Source organism: Ascidia mentula, chromosome 1 (assembly GCF_947561715.1).
Source record: "Ascidia mentula chromosome 1, kaAscMent1.1, whole genome shotgun sequence".
Lineage (NCBI taxonomy): Eukaryota > Metazoa > Chordata > Ascidiacea > Phlebobranchia > Ascidiidae > Ascidia > Ascidia mentula.
In genome coordinates this window covers 20,102,897-20,122,552 of record NC_138566.1, presented here as the reverse complement: position 1 = coordinate 20,122,552, position 19,656 = coordinate 20,102,897, and the positions used below count along the sequence as shown (strand labels likewise).

The 19,656-nt window shown below is 42.7% G+C and overlaps 3 protein-coding genes across 4 annotated transcripts in view; all 3 read right to left on the bottom strand.

The window, feature by feature from the left end:
* Nucleotides 1-10: 10 nt before the first annotated feature.
* On the bottom strand, nt 11-2,841 carry LOC145893992 (L-threo-3-hydroxyaspartate ammonia-lyase-like). Its single transcript, XM_082982426.1, has 6 exons — nt 2,731-2,841; nt 2,464-2,640; nt 2,136-2,332; nt 1,640-1,767; nt 1,227-1,372; nt 11-931 (listed from the first exon to the last, which is right to left on the bottom strand). Exons 2-6 carry the CDS (start codon nt 2,636-2,638, stop codon nt 588-590), a joined length of 990 nt encoding a protein of 329 aa, XP_082838552.1. The 5' UTR covers nt 2,639-2,640; nt 2,731-2,841; the 3' UTR covers nt 11-587.
* Nucleotides 2,842-3,103: 262 nt separating this feature from the next.
* LOC145893984 (protein SERAC1-like) lies at nt 3,104-10,522 on the bottom strand. Its single transcript, XM_082982413.1, has 16 exons — nt 10,339-10,522; nt 10,132-10,279; nt 9,887-9,984; nt 9,680-9,829; nt 8,865-8,999; nt 8,570-8,682; nt 8,390-8,497; nt 7,394-7,500; nt 7,222-7,336; nt 7,042-7,133; nt 6,409-6,529; nt 5,433-5,599; nt 5,150-5,257; nt 4,982-5,091; nt 3,826-3,975; nt 3,104-3,350 (listed from the first exon to the last, which is right to left on the bottom strand). Exons 1-16 carry the CDS (start codon nt 10,394-10,396, stop codon nt 3,142-3,144), a joined length of 1,989 nt encoding a protein of 662 aa, XP_082838539.1. The 5' UTR covers nt 10,397-10,522; the 3' UTR covers nt 3,104-3,141.
* A 539-nt stretch (nt 10,523-11,061) lies between these two features.
* Nucleotides 11,062-19,656, bottom strand: part of LOC145892515 (uncharacterized) — a 41,670-nt gene continuing 33,075 nt past the window's right edge. The window contains exons 5-16 of one of the 2 annotated variants that reach the window (XM_082982013.1): nt 15,257-15,394; nt 15,053-15,187; nt 14,917-14,985; nt 14,654-14,840; nt 14,390-14,574; nt 13,313-14,306; nt 13,091-13,234; nt 12,874-13,015; nt 12,609-12,737; nt 12,218-12,418; nt 11,933-12,139; nt 11,062-11,793 (exon numbers count right to left, since the gene is read on the bottom strand). In XM_082982013.1, coding sequence (XP_082838139.1) covers nt 11,757-11,793; nt 11,933-12,139; nt 12,218-12,418; nt 12,609-12,737; nt 12,874-13,015; nt 13,091-13,234; nt 13,313-14,306; nt 14,390-14,574; nt 14,654-14,840; nt 14,917-14,985; nt 15,053-15,187; nt 15,257-15,394 — 2,568 coding nt within the window. In that variant the 3' untranslated portion in view covers nt 11,062-11,756. The remainder of the gene's footprint in view (nt 11,794-11,932; nt 12,140-12,217; nt 12,419-12,608; nt 12,738-12,873; nt 13,016-13,090; nt 13,235-13,312; nt 14,307-14,389; nt 14,575-14,653; nt 14,841-14,916; nt 14,986-15,052; nt 15,188-15,256; nt 15,395-19,656) is intronic. The other variant, XM_082982014.1, reaches the window with a different exon arrangement.

Below are 19,656 nucleotides of genomic sequence, written 5' to 3'. Positions count from 1 at the left end.
CATGTATTTGATTGTGAAAAAATGATCTGTGGAAGAAAAATTTAGTGTTATTGAATAAACGACTTGCTTTTTAAAGGAATTAGTTTTTTTGTTTGGTGCTTTCGTCGCCGGATGGTGGATTGGTAATGAGACTCCACACTGCTGAAATTCCAGACGTGCTTTTCAATAATAAAACGTGTTGTCGTGAAAAACGGTGCGAAATCGATGGCATGCATAATTTACATCGCATGTGTTACACTTGTCTACACACTGATACAAGCCCCAAACACCAACAACACATAAAGCAGTATTGTGCAGATGCACTGAGCATGAAAAACTATGCAAAAAAACACCAACGAAAAATTGCATATTTGCGGAAAACAGTGGTCACCAATTACAATGATTGAGGTGTATTGGAATGCACATAACTTTACGCAATTAATGATAAAACAGGCAGGCGAGCCACACGGTTAACTATCAAAACAAAATTATCATCTGAAATCAATGCGTTATGTTCTTTGCTCCAGACGACCATGTTGACACAAGATCGAAAAATGAACCGGGATTAAATTAGCAGGAGAGCGCCTGTCTGTACGCCAATAAATTATTCACAAAGCGAACTGTTCGAACAACGTCGCCATTTCAGACGGCGTGACGTTGCTGCCTGTTACCACGACAACCACGGTACCTCCCAGCTCGGGGACTTTACCAAACTTGAGGGCCCCAAAAGCGGCGGCGCCAGAAGGTTCCGCCAGAATGCCGCGATGGTAGAGGGCCTTCGTCGCGTTGGCGATTTCGGCGTCACTTAGTGTTATGATACCTTCAACATACTGACTCGCGTATTTGTAGCAAAGCGTGCCGGCAAATGGTGGAGCGAGACCAGCGGCTATACTGCGAACGGTTGGGAGTGAGGCAGCTTTTCCCATTTCGAAGCTAAGCTGCATTGTATTGGCTGTAATATACAAGAAAACCCAATACGTTTATGAAAATATAAGCAATTGTCTGCATTTGCAAGTCTGCTGTGTTTCATTTAAAATATAATTTCAAAACATATGCTTATTTTTTAGTAAGAAGTTATTCAAAACATAGCATGACAATGTCGGTCGATACTTGGTATCATCTGTCGTCTTAGGATGTTGACAATCGTGTACGTACATGTGGGCTTTTCAAGTTCATTTTATGTTCCAAAAAAAACATTTTGACTTGGTTGCTTTGACATCGTAGTTTACACTTGGTATATAACTTACCTGTTTCAGGTTCAACACCGTAAATTCGACATTTTTCAAATCCTCGCAACTTTAGCGAGGTTGCGATGCCAGTAACCAAACCTCCTCCTCCACAACAAACCAACACAATGTCAGGTGTAACCTCATCAGTAATCTCCTCAGCCACACTGTGTAACGGTAACAAACTGCTTAGTGACGGATGTAATTGTTAGCTCTTGTGCAGATTCTAGTAGGTAGACATATACAATGCCAGTGATTTTTTGGATTCTTGTATTGTTTTCCAAATACAACGTCCACAATATGTGTCTTAAACGTACATGCGCTTGAATAATATGTTAGACAATATGCGTCTAAAATATCATACAAATCTGTATTAATAACATATTTGTGTTATTATGGCATTGGGCAGTGGTCATAAATATGAGGTAATGTACCTTCCATAACCAGCCATAATATTGACGTCATCAAAAGAGTGAAGGTACGTCATGCCTTCGCTGACCATCTTGTCCACGGTGGAAGCCAACTCAGTGGTAGGTACGCGAATGACGTTACATCCCATGCTCTACAATTATAATTATCTGATTGTTAGATGAATCTAGAGAAGTTAATCGATCTTTTCCGGTTATGCGAAAATGAAAACAAAAAGAAATGTGTTTTTTTCCAGAACATGTTACAAGTGTAATATTCTAATTACATGGCTTTCGATACAAATGACCAATAAACAATCGTCATTCATCGAACAGTGAAGTACGCAAACTAATCTTTGCAAATTCAATACCCTTCTTTATCTACTTGGAATTGAATTTTGTTTTAGTGCCGCAACGTCATAACAGGGGATTGAAAACCAATATTTTTTAACGTAGGCATTTACCATGAGGAGATTTTTACTGCAATCGTTATCCAGTCAATACCCGCACTTAAAAATATTACCTCGATTAGTTTCTGGCGGCTGTCAGGGACGGTGACGGGCATGATCACGTTCCCCTTTAGGCCTCGATTCCGGCAAGCTGTGGCGAAAGCTTTACCGTAGTTTCCAGCAGACATGGTTACCAGAGGTTTGCGACCCGATAGAATTTCCTCCGATGCAAAAGCCATTTGCGAGGCCAAACCGCGACTTTTGAAGGATCCTATATGAAAGGTCGATAATAGTTTATGAAAAAAATTGTTGAATGTCATACGTTTATAAGCTTTATTATTATATTTGATTAGTCACAATCCGTTCATAGATCGATACAATAAAGTGTGATAAAATAATTACCAGTTGTTTGCATGTTTTCCAGCTTCAAATGGACTTCCACGCCTTCCGGTGCGTCAATAAATCCCAAACTTTCCACATTCTTTAAGAGGGGTGTCCTCACACACTCCGTTGATTCCTTAACAATATTATGTGCCCGAGCCAATAGCTCTGCATCCAACTCCTGTTTGCTTTCCATTTCTATAAAACAAAACAGGAAAAAAAACAAGTAGTAAAAATACACAAAAAAATTATTGACACAATATTACTAAACATATACTCAAAACGTACCTGCTCACGGCTGTTTACTCTTTTTTTCCAGTAGTTTAACTAATATTAATACCAGAAATAACTGGACAAAGCTGCGAACATAAAACACGAATCTGTGTTATAAGATGAAATTAGGCATATTAACAACATGCATCAAACATTGTCAGTGGTAAAGAACGTGCTTAACTGTACCGAAGAACGCTCTTGCAACAACAGGCGAACAAAGTAAGGTAAAAGTACACAGTGAGTTGCACAGATCACATAAGGAACATAAATGACAAAACAAATACGACAAACTGAAAACTTCAAATTTAAAACACTGCCAACTTGAAATTTAAATAAAACTGGAGGAATTTACCTACTTAGGCAAAAACCTTATAAAAACGAAACTTTATTAGTGATCACAGTTACACGAAATGACGTTCATTGACGTCACCAGACAAACGGATTATTGTTAAGAGGAGAGGTGTCAGGTTGAGACTGTGTTGATTCACTGGCAGACGTTTCGCTGGTTGGGGGCGGGGCCACGCACGAACGAATGAACTTGACCGTTTGTTGATACAAAGAACTGTGCCTGCTCGATGGTTTGCATATGTTCAGGTGGTTTGTGTCCGCAAGAATGAATTCTCCAACGCCGGGATCTGAAGCATATTTAATGTTGTTGGTTGAGAATTATGAAATACACACATTTTCACATCGCTACGAGGTAAAAACTGAATAAATGTTGGGCATCTAAACAAGCAGAAACAAACTTAGTCAAAATATATGGACTTTATTTGAAGTCTCTCGGGGTTTTGAGGCAAAATAACACAAATAACTTGCTGCAGTGATTAGCGTCACAGGGCAACCATTAAAGAAATAGTCGCCCATAATCCATAACAAAGACCTTATTATGTAGTGCCGAAATAGGATGACTACCATCGCACTCTTTCAAACATCGTCTCCATGTCATGGCAACCAGATATAGCGCATGACGCAAACTGATTTTTCCAACACTTTGCAGCATGTATAAGTTGTTTAAAATCAAAGCACACACACGGCTCAAAGCTATAATAGTCCTAATAACAAACAGTTGAATCATTTCAAACTCTGACACTAATGGGGGTTGTGGGTTACCTGCCGATTCTGGCGGAACGATATGGATCTTGATGTGCGGCCCAAGTCCGATGTTGGTGGTCTGCATTTCCCCGAAACTCAACACACGCAACTTCGTGTTCTCCACCAGGTGGCGCAAGTTTTCGTTAAGTACACCTAAAGTAGGCGAGTCTGCAAAAATATTAAGTGTCAAGAGGATTAAACGCCTCAAATTATGAGTCCATATAGTGAGCTTGCTTAACAATGGACAACTCGTCATGCTGAAGATGTGCTAGTAATTGTTGTAATGATGAACTTCAGATAAACAACAAAGAAAAGCCGACATTATTGTGGAATATTGGTAATAATTTGTTGTCTGTGTTTTGTGTGAGTGACACTTGACGCAGAGTGCATCATCAGCCAATCGAGCGGCGCGATCTAACGCAAAAACACAGATCAGCAAATCCGTGACAAAATCAATGCGTTTCCGCGCACTAATGTGTCAACGAGATACCAAAGGCCGAGATAAAAGAAATGCGCCTACTTATCCGACCGTCGATCGATTTCGGGCCTTGCGTGGAAGGTCTTGTTGCGAAAATACGACAGGTTAATGAAGTCAATTTTTTACGCAATTTGATGTTTGATTCGATTTTGTTCACAAATCAGCTTTTGCGATGGTCAGTGATGGGGGTTTAATGAAATTGGTTTGTTGGATAAAAAAGTTTCCAGAAAAACAACGGTTTGAAAAAACAACACTCAACACTCGCATGGTCTGTGTAAAATGTAAATTATTACTAAACGCTACCTTTATTCGAAATATGTATACGATTTTTGTGTCGTGAAAATGCATGTTTTCCCTAAAAATGTCGACAGCTCAAATTTAAAGTGATACGAAAAGTGTATGAAATAGTAGTTAGTTGTAACCTTTTAAAAACACATTCGACATTTTGTAGCAGCAAATGAGCCAAAATGATCTGTGACGTACACTGATGGGACATAATAGATCAAAGCAATGCATGTACTTTCTTCAGCTCAATTTACGATAAATAATTTATAAAATAGATACAAAAATAAGTATAATATCTATCTAAATATAGGGGTTCGCCAAGACACCGGCAACATGTTACGATATTAACCACTCTACTTACACTAGTGGAAACGAAATCATTTGGATTTTTCAAAATAAGCCTCAACTTACCATGGCTAAGTTCCATCACTTCCACAGAAGGAAAAAGCAGACGTCGAATCTTGCGTGAATAGTTGGCCAGTTGAGAACCAAAGTGCGGAGTGCTGTAGAACAACACGCCCCTAAATAGAAACAAACGCATTTAGCATTGCAAGTACGAATAAAACATGATCAACAAACTTGGTTTTCTTCAGTATCTTGCCGTATTTCTTTGAGTTTTGCATGGCGTCCATGAGCAAGTGCTTAACGATAAGCCCTCCCATTGAATGAGCCACCCACACGATTGGCCTGTGATAAAGTCAAATACTTCGTTTTTACATGATAAGACTAACATGCAAATATAAAAGAAGTGTGGAAGACGGTTATCGAGCTAGGTGTACTTCATGTGGAATACTGTTTTTCGTGCGAGCAAACAAAAAGGGACGAACCAACGTTATAAATTTGTGACGTCATGGTGATTTACCTGTCACCGAGGCCGGCAAGTTTCATTTTATCAAGAATTGTTTTGCTTCGGAAAGAGATGGTTCGTCTCTCAGTTTCGTGGGGGCACAGAGCCATCCATTCACTCAACTCGGTGTCGTACTCAACACACATAACCCTACAACCCGGGAGGTCACGTGGAATCCAGTCCTTTGAAATGAAAACTCTTGAAAATTTAAACAAAAGGGCAACCCTCGACATGTGAACGAGGAAATACAGAAACCCGGAATAGCATTGGCGCTTCTTTTGCACCACCAAGCGATTGAAAATTAGATAGGTTGTGATAGACTTAATCAAATCAGACAGCTGCTATTGGTTTGTGACGTCACAAGTTTTTCTCGTTTCACTAAAAAAACTATTTTTTTCTCTGCAAAAGTTTAGTAAGTACCAAACATCAATTTAGGCCAAAGTTCAGAGTAGAAATGAGATACAAAACACCGCGTTAAAATTGGTAACCGTTTCATAGACGCAAAATTATCCGCCTGTTTTATTGCAGAAAAGATTAAATTCGTTGCCTTTGTTAATTCTTAGTGTATTTTTTTGTTCTTCTGCCCTGACTTGCTGAACTTGTCTAAAAAATTTGGCATCTAAACATGCACTTACATTTTTCCAGAATATTGCAACATTATAACACACAAAAAATACATAATACATTGTTTCTATTTCGTATCCGCAAAAAACACATATACCCTGTATCCACCAATCCGAAGCCAAACAGAGCGTCGTTCATTACCAAAGCCCGCAACTTAAATTTAATTTGCAAATATCTTAATTTGGTTTCCAGGTTTTTTTTGACCACACCGGGATTTGAACCCAGGACATCCTGGGCACGAATCCCGATCAGATTTTTTTCTTGGTATATTGGTCGGGCGCGACCAATGCGTCAGGGTGCGTTTGCACTTCCAACTAAACTTGTGCACAAGATGTAGCGCCATCTTGCGGTAAATAGATAAACTTACTTCCGGCCAACAATCGGTCCGATCCTCCTCATTCTGGTTCACTCCCTCCTGTTGTCTCCACGAGTAAAACGCTCCTCCCATCAGTCCGTGTATAAACACAACATCGGCTTCGGGCTTTAATCTGTCGACAAACCAAACACGTTCGAACCAAAATACCCGAATTCCGCTGGGTGCGCTGCGCGGAGCGCTTCTCCTGCGTCGATCGGGATTAAATGCGAATCGTAATCCCTGCGAGAATGGATTTTCGGGCGGCGATTAAGGATTTCCAGGTGGACAAATTCGCGCCCGTTTTAGCTGTTTAGCTTGTAAGTAAAAGCTTCGGAGCTCAGTGGGCGATTTTCTCTTCATTTGCGGTTGGTGTTGTTGTCGGTGTTAGTAGACAAACATGAACTGAGCATTGGCGATTACATATTACTGGTTTGGGCCAGAGTTGAGTCCCGGGACAAAATACCAACGATAAAATCGTTTGCTTAGTACTTTAGATCGTAAACCTACGTTATATAACTGCATACAGACATACGAGAGGACAGTATACGAACAAAATAGAAATGATGTTAGCATTAGACATAATGTTGGCAGAAATTAGAAAAAAATTTCTTTGTTTATGTTTGGTTTTAAGAAGTTTCCCCTTACTTCGATCTATATCTTGGATAGACGAGATATGCCCCATCCTCAAACACGTCTTTCATCGTGTCACGGTCCAGATTTGCCAAAGCACGAGAGGCCTGAAAATAAAAGCAACCAAATGTAAATTGCTTGTAGTGAGTGCGAAATATTGTGCTTTAGTCGTCAGGTGGCGCAATATGGGCGTACCTGCATTCTCATGGGTGCGTGGCCGGAATTGCACAGTTCGGCGAGCAAAGTCACCCAACCGGAACGATATATCTGAGGATGAAATCGTTGGTATCGACAAATATTCCCTATTATCCTGCAACAGTTGGTATCGTTGGGTTTTATAACAAAATACTTTGCCTTTGGTACCAACCTGACTATGTTACGTTGGATTTTCCAGTTGTTGGGGCGAAGTTTTTTGATTCTTTGCAGTAGTTGCAAGACACCCATATCCACCATCATCGCACAATGCTCCTCAAACTGACAGAATGCACAAAATAGGTTTTTCAGTTTATGGATTTAAGTCTGTTACAATATACTGGACGCAACCACCAATACATAAAGGTAACCCGGTAATGGAGTTACGAAGTCGCTTACCTGAAATAGTGCAATTTGAGTTAAGCATAACATCGACCAAAGAGTAAGTGCGCTATTTTTTCGGGTCGTCGCGTTTTTAGTGTGATGTAGTTAGCAAGATACAAATCGGTAAGGGGATAATACATCTTAATCCTAAAACTACTAAGGTGATATGGATTCTGGTAATGTGTCGTAGCTTCACAATCACACATATTTTGCTTTTGAGATGGTTTTGTCTGAATTAGTTAAAATCCGTCCCTACAGACTCTTCGAACGGCCGACGCGCGTTAGCAAGAAAAGCCAAATCCCAGCCCAGAACTTAACGTGAACAAAACATTTTGACTAAACTAAAAACCATATCTTCCGGTAACATGAAGCTTTAAAATATTTTTGACACTGGAGGCAAAGATGGCGATTTCGTCAAGATTTTCACTCAACACACGATATTGAATCTTCACTATGGGGCTGACTTTAAAAAAGTTTACTTTGTTTGCTAAAACAAACGTACACAGGCATTAACGAGTTTGTAAGGCACGAAACAAGCTCTAGGCCGTCAACACCTTCTAGATCTAGACTGATCGAATGATCAAAGCATCGAAAGCAAGCAACCAGGGATTACAACTGTTCCAAAAATATGTTACAACCTACTTACAGGAAGGAAGGCAACTTCCCTTTCTAACGAATTTTTTTTTCCCGAAGTAGAACAACCGGAAAGTGCCATAACCGTCAAAATAAAAAAAAAATCGCTTCTTTTCAAGCCGTAACATGCCTGGCAGCATTAGCAAAATATTACCTTAGAGTGTTTGACCAAAGCTTGCAGGCAGAAAGATTCCACTTTTTCCTGGGGCATTATGTCGCGTGTGTAATTTAAACCATTTCCGCCAAAACACCACAACCCACCCTGAAACAAGCAAAAAGAACCTGCACAGATGTGGATCACTATGTTTCAGAAAAAATATAGTGCTCTGTTTACTCTTTTCATTTGCTGTTCTTCACTAAGACTGAGGGCACCTGAAGTAAAATAGCGAACACACTGTTCCACATCTTCTTGAGGTAGTCTGAAGAGCATTTCACGAAGAAAGTCCTCTAAAAAGAATAAATCAAACAACAGCCATTTATGTAAACTTGTTTTAATGGTAGAGATAGATTTACTGGCTGTAACGAACTGAACATGAGTATAAAAAGTTGATTCACTATAGTCATACATAGAAAACATCTCATACCTACATGGGAAGGCATATCTAAAAGAATAATATTGTCAAATTTACCCAGTTCATTGTTATTTTTTAATGGTTTCAGTGGTGGTGGAGGTAGAAAGAGTCGCATATCAACATCAAAAGTTCTAGCAAGTCCCACCAGTGTGACTGGATCTAAAGCCTGTGCTAAGGTTCGAAACTCAGCATCTGTACATAAGTAGTTTGTTGGTAAAAAACAAACAGAAATAGTGTTCAGGAAATGCTTACAATGTATGGAAGTTTTTACGTGTCAAAATGGTACAAAAAATCACAATAGCTTTATTTTAAATTTATGTTGTATATCGAATCAAGAGTTTGCTCGTTTTAACTGAAAAACACAAACTATGGACTTTGAAAACAAGTTTCACAAACTAACATCGTCTGCAACCAAACTTACCCAGGTCAATATTTTGAAAGTCATCATCACTATCATCAAACTTATACGAGGCTTTCCATCCTATTCTATTCTTTCTGTGTCTGTTTTCTGTCTCACAACATTTAAACTCGTAATATTGCATATATTTGTGCCAAAACATGTCCCTGAATAACTGACGTGCTTTGTTTAGTAAAACTTTGCTTCACAAAACCTCATTCCAGATTTTAATTTCATCAAAAAACTGTGCACATCCTAAAACTAACACAAACTCAAACATTTTTCAAAAACATGCAGTTATCCAGACAATTGCTTCAGATCAAAATTCTTTTCTGCTATCCTCACCACAAACCTTGTGCAAAAAAATTGATACAAGGCATGCTTCTATTTAACTCACACTTTTAAAACTGATGCAGTTTAACTCCACAGTATTTCAATCATGTTACTTACAACATTGCAAAAAAACAATACATACCACTCCAATCTTTATAAGAGGCAATTTTTTCAACAGTTTTTAATCTGATGTCTTTGTTTCTGGAATAAGAATCTCTGAGAACAGACCAAGGTGACACATAATCCTCAGCCAGATCAACACCCTTTCGGTCAACCAGAAGGATAAGTTTTGCTGGAAAAAATAATATAGTTGTTGAATAGTTTAATTTCTCATTTTGTATGTACTTACCTAATGGGGCGGGAAAAATTTCCCTTATAGCTTGCCTGGCTTCAGGGCTTAGTGATCCTTTATTTGGGTTTTCATGATAGGGTGAGAACTTATTGTTGCTAGCAATAAAATAAATGCAATTATTCTGAGCAAAAATCATATAGCCAAAATAACTAGACAAAAGTATATTTACTTATGTTAGAATGCCTGTGGGCAAAGTAATTCAATTTTGATTTTAATTTCACTGTTCACAAAAATAACCTTACCCAAGATATAAATATGCTTTAAGTTTTTCAGTTTCTAAAACATTGGTAGGAATGCTAAGTTTTTTATTGAAGTTTGATGAAAGGTTTACAGCACCCCAGTAAACAAGACATGAACAACTTGCTCCAATTCCAACTGCAGCAACTTTTCCTAAATACAAGTAGCTGGAGTAACAAACAGTTACGGCGGCACAAAAATATTATGGGCACCTTTGTGTCTAAAAAAGTAGGTTTTGATGTGTTTTCCAAAGCCAGAAAATCGGCTCATGACTTGAATTCCTTTTCAGAAAATCAGCTATGCTAACATCTGCTCACGTTAACACAGCGTTGCAATGATCCGTTCTCAGTACATGTTGCTGACCCTTTTGACATAAGGTGTTGATGAGGTGACAAAACTACGTGACAACAGAACCCAAAGAGCCAAGTTTAAGCGGGACGAATGGCGGTACTTTACCTTTAAATTCCCCCATTTCGACACACACTCGCCTGTCAATCAAGAATAGGTTTGGACAGAAGGCAGCAAGTGCCTTTACGTTTATGTGGTAAAGTTCAAATTATGAGTTTATGTAAATAGGAGTTTATACATTCTACACTTTGCTTTCACGACAGAAACGAAACACCAACTTTCTTTTTTTCTCGTAGTGATCTCCCATGGGCCGCGTCTAATATTTAACACCCATTTTGCCATTTACGTCACAACTTTGTTTACATGTGTTTGGGTTCATATTTACCTACAGGGGTTTGTTACAATATGCACATAAATAGAAATCCTACGAATTATTTTTTGCAATTCTTTTGGACACTGCCCATCCCATGGTTCATGCGAGCTCACCTGATAATACATGATATTCCTATCTATACATGGTACTTAAACCTGTACTAAATACAATGTTCCAAACCAAGATCAATGCATTTTCGTCAATATTTGGTGCAGAAATTTTATTTTACGTTTCAGGCTTATATCAACGGTGAACACGTGACGTGCGACATTTGTGATTGGTCAGTCGCGAGCAAATATGCAAAGCTTTGAACAGAGAACAATGCACGCAAATATAATCTTCAAAAACAGGTTTTTACAAAATAAAGAGAGAAAACAAAACAAAAAATGTCGATGTGAAAGCGCTGCAAGATAAAAAAAAAACATGGAATCTGACAAAAGTAAAACAAGGGTAGTGGTCGAAGTGGGAATGCCAAAGAAAACAAATCGTATTAAAATGAACGCAATTATACAGCAGAGAAAAGATCTCCCTGTTAAGTTGGCTTGAAACACATTGAATGATATTGAGCAGCTAGTCTTCAATATCAGAATAACGCAAATGAGCGTGCACCACTCTGTCATGGTAAAGAAAACATGCAACGACCAACGGTAGAAATATTCACACCTGCTCGTGGTGAATTTACTTGGCGACAATGTTGCGGAAACGCAAGCGAAAAAAATAAGTTAAGCAGAGGCGGAAAAGCGTTTTGATGTCCGCAATATCGTCCGATTTGTCAAAAGTTTTCTCAAGAGAATGCTTTGGAGATTAAGATTGGATCGTCGAGTGGCGATGAGTATTGAGTGCCGTTCGACGAATTAAGGAACTTATGATGCGAATGATGTTGACGTCATGGAAACGCATATCAGGGGATCACATAACGATGCAATGCTTCTTCCCGTGCTTTCGTCTGCAAAAAACAAAAAAAAGTTGTTGAGGCACGAAAATAGCAATAAGTTTGGAAAGGCATGGTTTCTGCAGATGTTAGCGATGTTTGGGAGTGCACAAAATCTTTCTCGTACAAAATTAACGCTTACTATTTGACCTACCTATATCTCAAATGGGATGCCGTGGAGTAATTCCTTGGCATACCAGGTCGTTGTACGCCGGAAGATTGCGTGAGGAACCCAGCATTGAATTCGGCCCCGTCGCCAAGGAAAGGGTGGGAATGACGAGGTTTGGTGACGTTTACGCGAACGCTGTTGGGTGCGGAAAGACGCCGTATAATGGTGTTGGGGCTGAGTGGTGTTTTGTTTCTGAATGAAAACAACACGATTTGTAAAACCAGGTCAAAGCATCAGCAGAAATGTACACTTTGGACTTGTAGTTCTTACCCAACATCAAATCGGTCCCATCGCTCATAATCGCTGTCGTCGCTCGATGACGTACAGGTGGAACACCAGTCGTCGTCTTCTTCGTCTTCTATAAACCTCCGGTGCTTCCTGCTTTTCCTGGAAGAGCCAGGAGGTGGACGTTCGAATGCAAAGTCGGTTGAACGTGTTCGCTTCAACTTCTTGCTGCAAGTTTTGCTGGAGCTGTAAAAAACGTTTTAATGTTGAGAATGGAAAATCGAGAATAAATTAAACATATTCGATGGATGTTGTATTCTACTTTTGTCCGCAACTACGTTTGTTATTGAACACAACACAAAGCAATCCCAATTAAGGATAAATTACACGAAACTACATGTGGCAAATAACTGCATGCAAATCACTTCATTCTAACCAATTCGCTTTGCTGCAAGTCTTCTGTTTGCCGCCGAATCGCATGAAGGCATCGTCCATTTCATCTAAATTCAGGGCACTGTGCGTTCGGCCGATTGCACTCTCATGGAAGCGCGCTTTGGGCTGCGATCTAAAATGGTGCAAATGTGCATATATTTTACCATGCGTTCATGTGATGGTGATTGGCAACACACAAAACATGCAAGATGACAGCAAATTGAAAAAGCAACTATTTGATATGTTGATAGGGTCAAGATTAAACTTACTTTTGTTTGGGCTGCCTTTCTTGATTGGGCGCGGGCATTCGGGCGCTTGCCGAAAGACGCTTTCCTCTTTGAAAGCTCGAAAAGTCGTTTCGGGCGTCTTCGAATCCTGCAGCGTCATCCTCGTCATCTGATTCTATATTTTCTGTGCATTGTAAAATATTGATGAAAACACTGCAGGCTAACAATCTCTTAGCAGTGTACTCGATATATAACTTACGGTTGAACGCAGAGTCGATTTGGTCCAAGGGGGCGGAGTCGAGCTGTGGGTGACAGTGCCTAATGGTAGAATTGGTTTTCTTTAAAATGCTCTTTAGTCCCTTTTCCGGCTTCTCCGCTTCGGGTGGCAGTGAGGTTGTCTCGTCTGCGTAATGCGTAATGTAATCAGAATATTGTATTTGTTAGTTTGCGAATTTGCAATCGTTGGCAGCAAAAAACATACCTTCGTGATCGAGAGTTTTCGAAGTAAATATCTTGCTCTCATCCGATGGCGAGAGTTCAAAAGAATTTATCGGATCACGGCAACGGTTTTTGTTGATGATTCGTTCGCCCGCGTTTCTTTGCATGGGTGCATTTGACCTCTCCTGGGGTGGTGACCTGCGCGCACTCTCGTGGAAGTCTGTCTTCCTCATCCACGGATTTTCTTCCTCAATCGAGGGCTGCTTTCTGGGTACAGGCACGTGGGAGGCTGGGTATCTCGCACGTGGTGCAGGAATCGGAGCGTTAGAGTGGGGAAGTCCCGAGGTCACTTTCACCGGCGGCGAATTTCCGTTCGTAGAAAGTTTATCGAAAGCTGCGATGGTTTTTTGCATCTCCGGCGACATTTTTCGCGCACCGGAGATAATGGGCGGCGAGCTGCGGCCGTTGGCTTGGTATGCCACGAACTCGGTGGCGGTAACGTGACTTCCATCGTCTGCCTCTTTATCGAGGCGTGTCACTTTCGCACTTGAAGACGGTCGAAACATGTTCGGGTGAAACGCGGCGCCAGCGTTCATTTTGATGCTGTTTTGATGCTCGATGGCATCCAGCGTGCTACTGCTGTTGTATCCACTGCTGTCCGTACTGTTGTAAGTGTTCTGGCCTTGCGGGAATGGTACGCCGTTTTTGGTCCGGGACGACACCGTGCTGCTGGGCGAGGTCACCGCATCTTCGTTGTTTGAGGACGCGTTGGACTTCCGCGGTGTGTTAACCGTGGTGGGAGAATTTGCATGTGGGGAAGCACCGACGGCTAGGTATGGGTGGGCAGAGTCCGCGTAGCGCATGACCTCGGGACCGGAGGCAGCCACAGGAGAGTCTGTGAAGACGTTTGAATCGCCCACCGATGGTGGTTTGTTGTCCCAGGCCTTTTCCTGCTGCGACAGGTTCTCCAGGTTAAGACTATGTCGCACGTTATGCGACTTGGGCGTTTGCGCGGTCTCGTAATGAGACGAGCTATGCTGCAAGCATAAAATTCCACTTTTAGTTGAACGCAAAGCACGGCACTGTATATTTTGCACAAAAACACGAACATTTTACCAACCTGTGAGTCGGTTTCCGACTGACAAGGATCTTCACCTTGGCTACAAGCCTTGGAACAGAAGATGCGACCGGTTTTCGGCAGGAAGGGTCTTCCCAGTAACGATTTCCGACAACGATGGCAGCAAAAACACTTGTCGGTGGCGTGCCAGTGTTGGCCTTCGTACTGCATTTGTCCGGCGTCCAAACCTACGTAAAGAAAATGAACACTAAGTTTGGAAAATAGGACACACAAACTGCCACGTATGAAACGTGGCAGTAAGCTTACCGATCAGATCGCCGCACATGTCGCAGTATTCCGCGTAGAGAGCTTCGAAGCATTGCGTGCAGTTTGGTTTGCCATCTCGCATAATATAGCGCTGACCCCCAAGAACTGTGTCGCACTCGAAACAGCAGAAATGATCCATATGCCAGTGTCTGCCTTCCGCTTCAGTGCATTCGTCGGAAAAAATTATCTGTGCAACAAAATAAGCAAATATAAATCGCAATTCAGGATGACGTTTGTCCAACTTGAATATTTTTGTATCTTACTTCGTCACAAGCCGAACACCTTGGTTTGACAGTTTCCGCGTGGTGGCGACCGCAGTACAAGTTTCCGTCCTAGGAAATAATGAAAGTTAATTTCGCGTTCGTATCTTCTCTTGTTCTTTCGGTGATGAGCACTTACTTGATAAAAGTAAAAAAGATCGACAAGGAGTTCCTGACAGACGGTGCAGCAAAAACAGGCTGGGTGCCAACACATACCCGGTTCAGCCCGAGCAGCAACTACAACGATTTCTCCGCCTTGCAGAAGTAGTCCGCACTGTTAATATACAATTGTTATCAATGCAATCTTCAAAACATCGGGTAATCGAGAGGACAAAAAATTTACTTTTGAGCATGGGGTCCCAGGATTCATTAAAGGAAGAGTCCGCACTTTTCCACATCCGAGGAAATCTCTCTTCCTCTGTTCGCTGAAGAGTTGCAGCTCTCTTTTCTCCTCGTCCGAGAGTCCGTTGCAGTAACACACCTGCGGAGGAACACGAGTTAGACACGCCTACGAACAAGAGGACAGCTATTTTAATCCTTCGGTCGCGTAAACAAATCACGTTTCTCCTGTCGCATCTTATTATGGTGGTACGGGACAAGGGGCACAATGATACGTTGTTTATCTTCCCGCGCTGTGGCGCGAAATCCAATATCGCGATTCGCTCGATCCAGTCGTGATATGATCGCGGGCGACGTTGCGAATGTCAGCAGGCGCGTTCAATCATTGCAGTTTGCGCGCCGATAATGAGCAAATGACTCATAATCCGCGAACCCGAGAGGCGGCATTATCGCCCCAAAGTCGGCGCGTCTACGTCGCCACAACCGAGGATGTCATCACGGTCCACTATCGCGGGTTGGTCGTAATTGATCAGAGATGCGACAACGCGGGCTTAATCGCGCAACGCGGCTGCAGCACAGAGGCCAACAGTCGGATGCATTACGTTGGAATGCGAACCGGATCGGCGAGAATGGCCGCAACTTGCGATAACGCGCACGAAACGTAATTACTAGCACGTGTTTACTCGTGCGATTTCAGTGCATAAACACAACAGAATAAGTCACTTAATGCTGCTCTGAGTGACGCAGGTATTATGCCGTCTATGTCGCGAATGTACTTGGAATCTGCGCAAATATGAAAATCCTCAACATTTTAACAAAGCAATCTTGGAGATAAGCCAACTCTTCATCTGGAAGCGCAAGATCGCATCTGGAAATAAATTTGTGCGTCCGAAAGCTGTCTCATAAACTTCTGCCTTTTTATCTCGTTCCTTTATCTGTACAACACTTGTCTGGAAACTAGCTCATCGTACAGACATCCACGTGAAACCTATGAGGTCATCCCTTTTAAAAGCGATATCTATTCCAACCCCGCCATCTGATTTCCCTGACTGAAATATCGCGACACGTAAATTACGTCACTCAAGCTCTTTCTTCCTGCAAATCTCTTCTTGTGTTTTGAGTAATTGGCTTTACAGACCACAAGTCGCAAGCAAGTTGAACACAGGAGTCGCAACCGACCGTGTCCCATTTATCGGCTGCTGTTTCGCTGGGAGCTTCGTTAATCGCACTAAAAGCCATTTGAGAAAGGGACAGGTCGTCGCCGAAATCGCCTCGAAATCGGATCAAATTGCAGGGAGATGCGAGCTGGTGCTGATAAGCCACAGCAGAGCAGCTTCCTTGACGTTACACGGGCAGGTTGCATTCCATTTGCGTGGCGATCTTGCACTGACCCAAGCAGGCGCGTGGGTTAAACGCTCTGCGAACAGGTTTTTCGTCGTAAATCGGGGCGTCTCAGGACGGAGCGCATAAATACAAGAGCGGTAATCCATTTGTCACCAAGCAGGCGAACGACGGCCCTGGGTTTGAGAAAGTTTTAATCGTCCTCGCTTCAGCCCAAAGAACTTGCCGGGCGCTCGGTTCGCCTTAACCGCCGCGAGGAGCTAATCCCAGCGCGGGAAGCGATCGCGCGCAAGGCTCGGGATGTTGTTCATATCATTGCTCAATTGCTCCAATATCGGCTTAAATGCTAATTGCGACGTCAAAACAAGCACAGGTGGATTAAAAGACGGACGCGCTGGCGGACACCTGGACGTGGTGGATTGATTAAACCTGCAAGTTGTTGTCGGGGCAAGCGGCAAAAGATTGTGGTCGGAAACATTTAGATGAGGTGGAAATTTCCAGAGCGATGACACAGACTAGAGGTAAACACAGGGCGATCGAAAACAAAAATGTTTTCCATTTTTGGCTCGCCGTCGACCGGGAGGAGAGGCCAAGGAAACTTGTCGACGCCACCAAATCCTATTGTGAGCCGTGTGTGCGGCAGCTTTAAATAGTCGTAAAGTCCCGCACGCACGGGCAGTTGTCGCCAGCTTTGCAGGGAGCCCAGCGACACAAGAGGAATTTTGACCGAGCAGGAGGTACGTGATCCATGACATGTTCGGTGCGTTGGCCCGAATCCCCTTCTTCAAGCAAGAGCCGCGCATAACGCTTTTATGACGCAATGTCCATAGAGCGCCGCCCATGGCGTGGCTTCCGCCCTGCAGGTGCCCGCACTGATGTAAAAATAGAACACGAAGCTCGTATACTACACAACAAATATAGGCGACAACTGAAAACCTGCGGTTTTGGTCAGATTTGCTCAAGAGGGATTACGCCATTGACGAAAACACACTTTGTCGCCAATGTCATTATAACGCGCAATAATCTACATGAGTCGATGTCGAGCTCAATCTGATCCCACATTGCATTATTGACAATCCGCGCAGACACCCGACAGATGTCAACACAAATATAGGTGGAGGATTATTTTATCAGGGAATTGGAAGTGGTGCGGCGGCCTTTGGGGGAGCTTCAGTCATGCGCATGATTTGTCATGAATATTCATGATCGAACAGCGGCGGATTACAGAGTTTGCCACTGGCGCTGTCCCGCTACTAACACCAGGTTCATTGAAGTGACAAACAATGATCTTGATCGGCAAATTACAAACGGTGGATTTTGGTGATGCAGCTGTCGTCGTTTGTCCAGGTGACATTTACGCTGTGCATCGGCAATGAATATCTCAGAATAGGGATTATAACATTTACCATGAGTGTTGTAATTGCCTCCGACGCCAACGAGCAATTAGCAAGTGAGCACACAAATTGCACCATCAATCAACCACACCTTGTCCAAAATAAATACATTCGCAAGTATATGGCGACCGACGGAGTCAAGTAACATGGCTCTTGCTGATTGACATGTAACATCAAAATTGTTGGCAACTTGTATAAAGTTACGCTCAACAAGGGTTATTCGCGCCGGTGGATAAAATAACGATTGGCGGCAAGCTGGAATGTAGAGCGAAGAATCGTGGAAGTGGGTCGAAAAGCGGCGGGCGGCTACTCCTATGCCGTAGCACGTTCACGTTTTACGGGGGGGACTGGTTGTAATTGCGCGACATTAATCGAGTCGCCTTCAAACTCACAAAAGGCAATTGCCAGATTTCACGCCCCGGGGAGGGTGTGACGTGTGCTGATTGCTACTTGCCGCGACGCGAACGCGTCATCACCGTTGTTGCGTCACAAGGCGGGGAGTGGCAAAACGGGGTTTTGCAGAGAAAGCAGTTAACGATTCCCCTCATAACAACCTGTCTTGTGGTGAATTTAAGGGGCTATTTATAAATTAGGTTACGTCATACCACATACATTGTCATGTACAGCGGATTTGCGCTGTATTCTTAATGTTATGATAATGTGCCACTGAATGTTATTTGCTGTAAGGTCAAGTATTGCGGCGGATGGAGGAAAACCGAATCGGATTGCCACCGGATGAGTCGGGAGGCTGAGAAGAGGTCATTCATGCGAGGAATGTCACGGCGCGCCGGCCGTTAGCAAACCACGAACATTTGCGGATTTGCACAGTGGCAGGTGAAAAGCTAGCCACCAATCGACGACGTCACCCACCGCCACGCGTGCTGGGAAAAGTGAGGTAATGCGATTGAAACGCGATTATCCGGCCAGCTGTGATCCACCAACATCAACCGGTAACAGGGGCGTTTCTCTAGAAGCCAACAAAGCCGGCAGCCTGAACGGTATACCGGACAAACGACTGTTTTTAATGGAAAGGTGCTAATTGCCGCTTTTTCTGTGTCCGCGGTCGGACACCACTACAACGTCATGCGAGTCACGTCGCTAATTTAGTTAGGCTCGGCATCCGCTTTAAACGTGGCATTTCTTTACCACGTCCCTTGTAGTCGGCGACACCAATCTGTTTTGTTTTATCGTTGCCCTAATCTTTAACGTAAGGTAGGATTGGTATGGCGGCGTAGGCTTAGAAGGGTGGGTGGTTTCGCAATGAGAAAGGCCTCGTAAGGAAGAAATGCCATACTCGTAGGATGAGAAAAACATCGAGTCAGCATCAAATTCGGCAAGAAAACAAAGGACTGGCGTGCTGATGCAATTTTATGCGCCTCTTCACCGAACTAAATTGGCCGTGCGCGGAATGTGCGGTTTTGGTAATCTCGGAATGGTAAACAAGCCGCGGCATTGTTTCAAGTGACTTTGAAACAATGTTCAGCACCATTACACATCACCCCGAGCAGCCTCCGGCCTTGATGTGGACACAAACAGCAAAAATTTCAATTTAATTTTAACCCCATGTACACGCCTCACAGACCTCGCGCCAATTTATATTGGAATTGCGATTGGGACTCCTGCCAAATAACTAAAGCAATGGATCGGATTACCTTTCTACGTCGCTTCA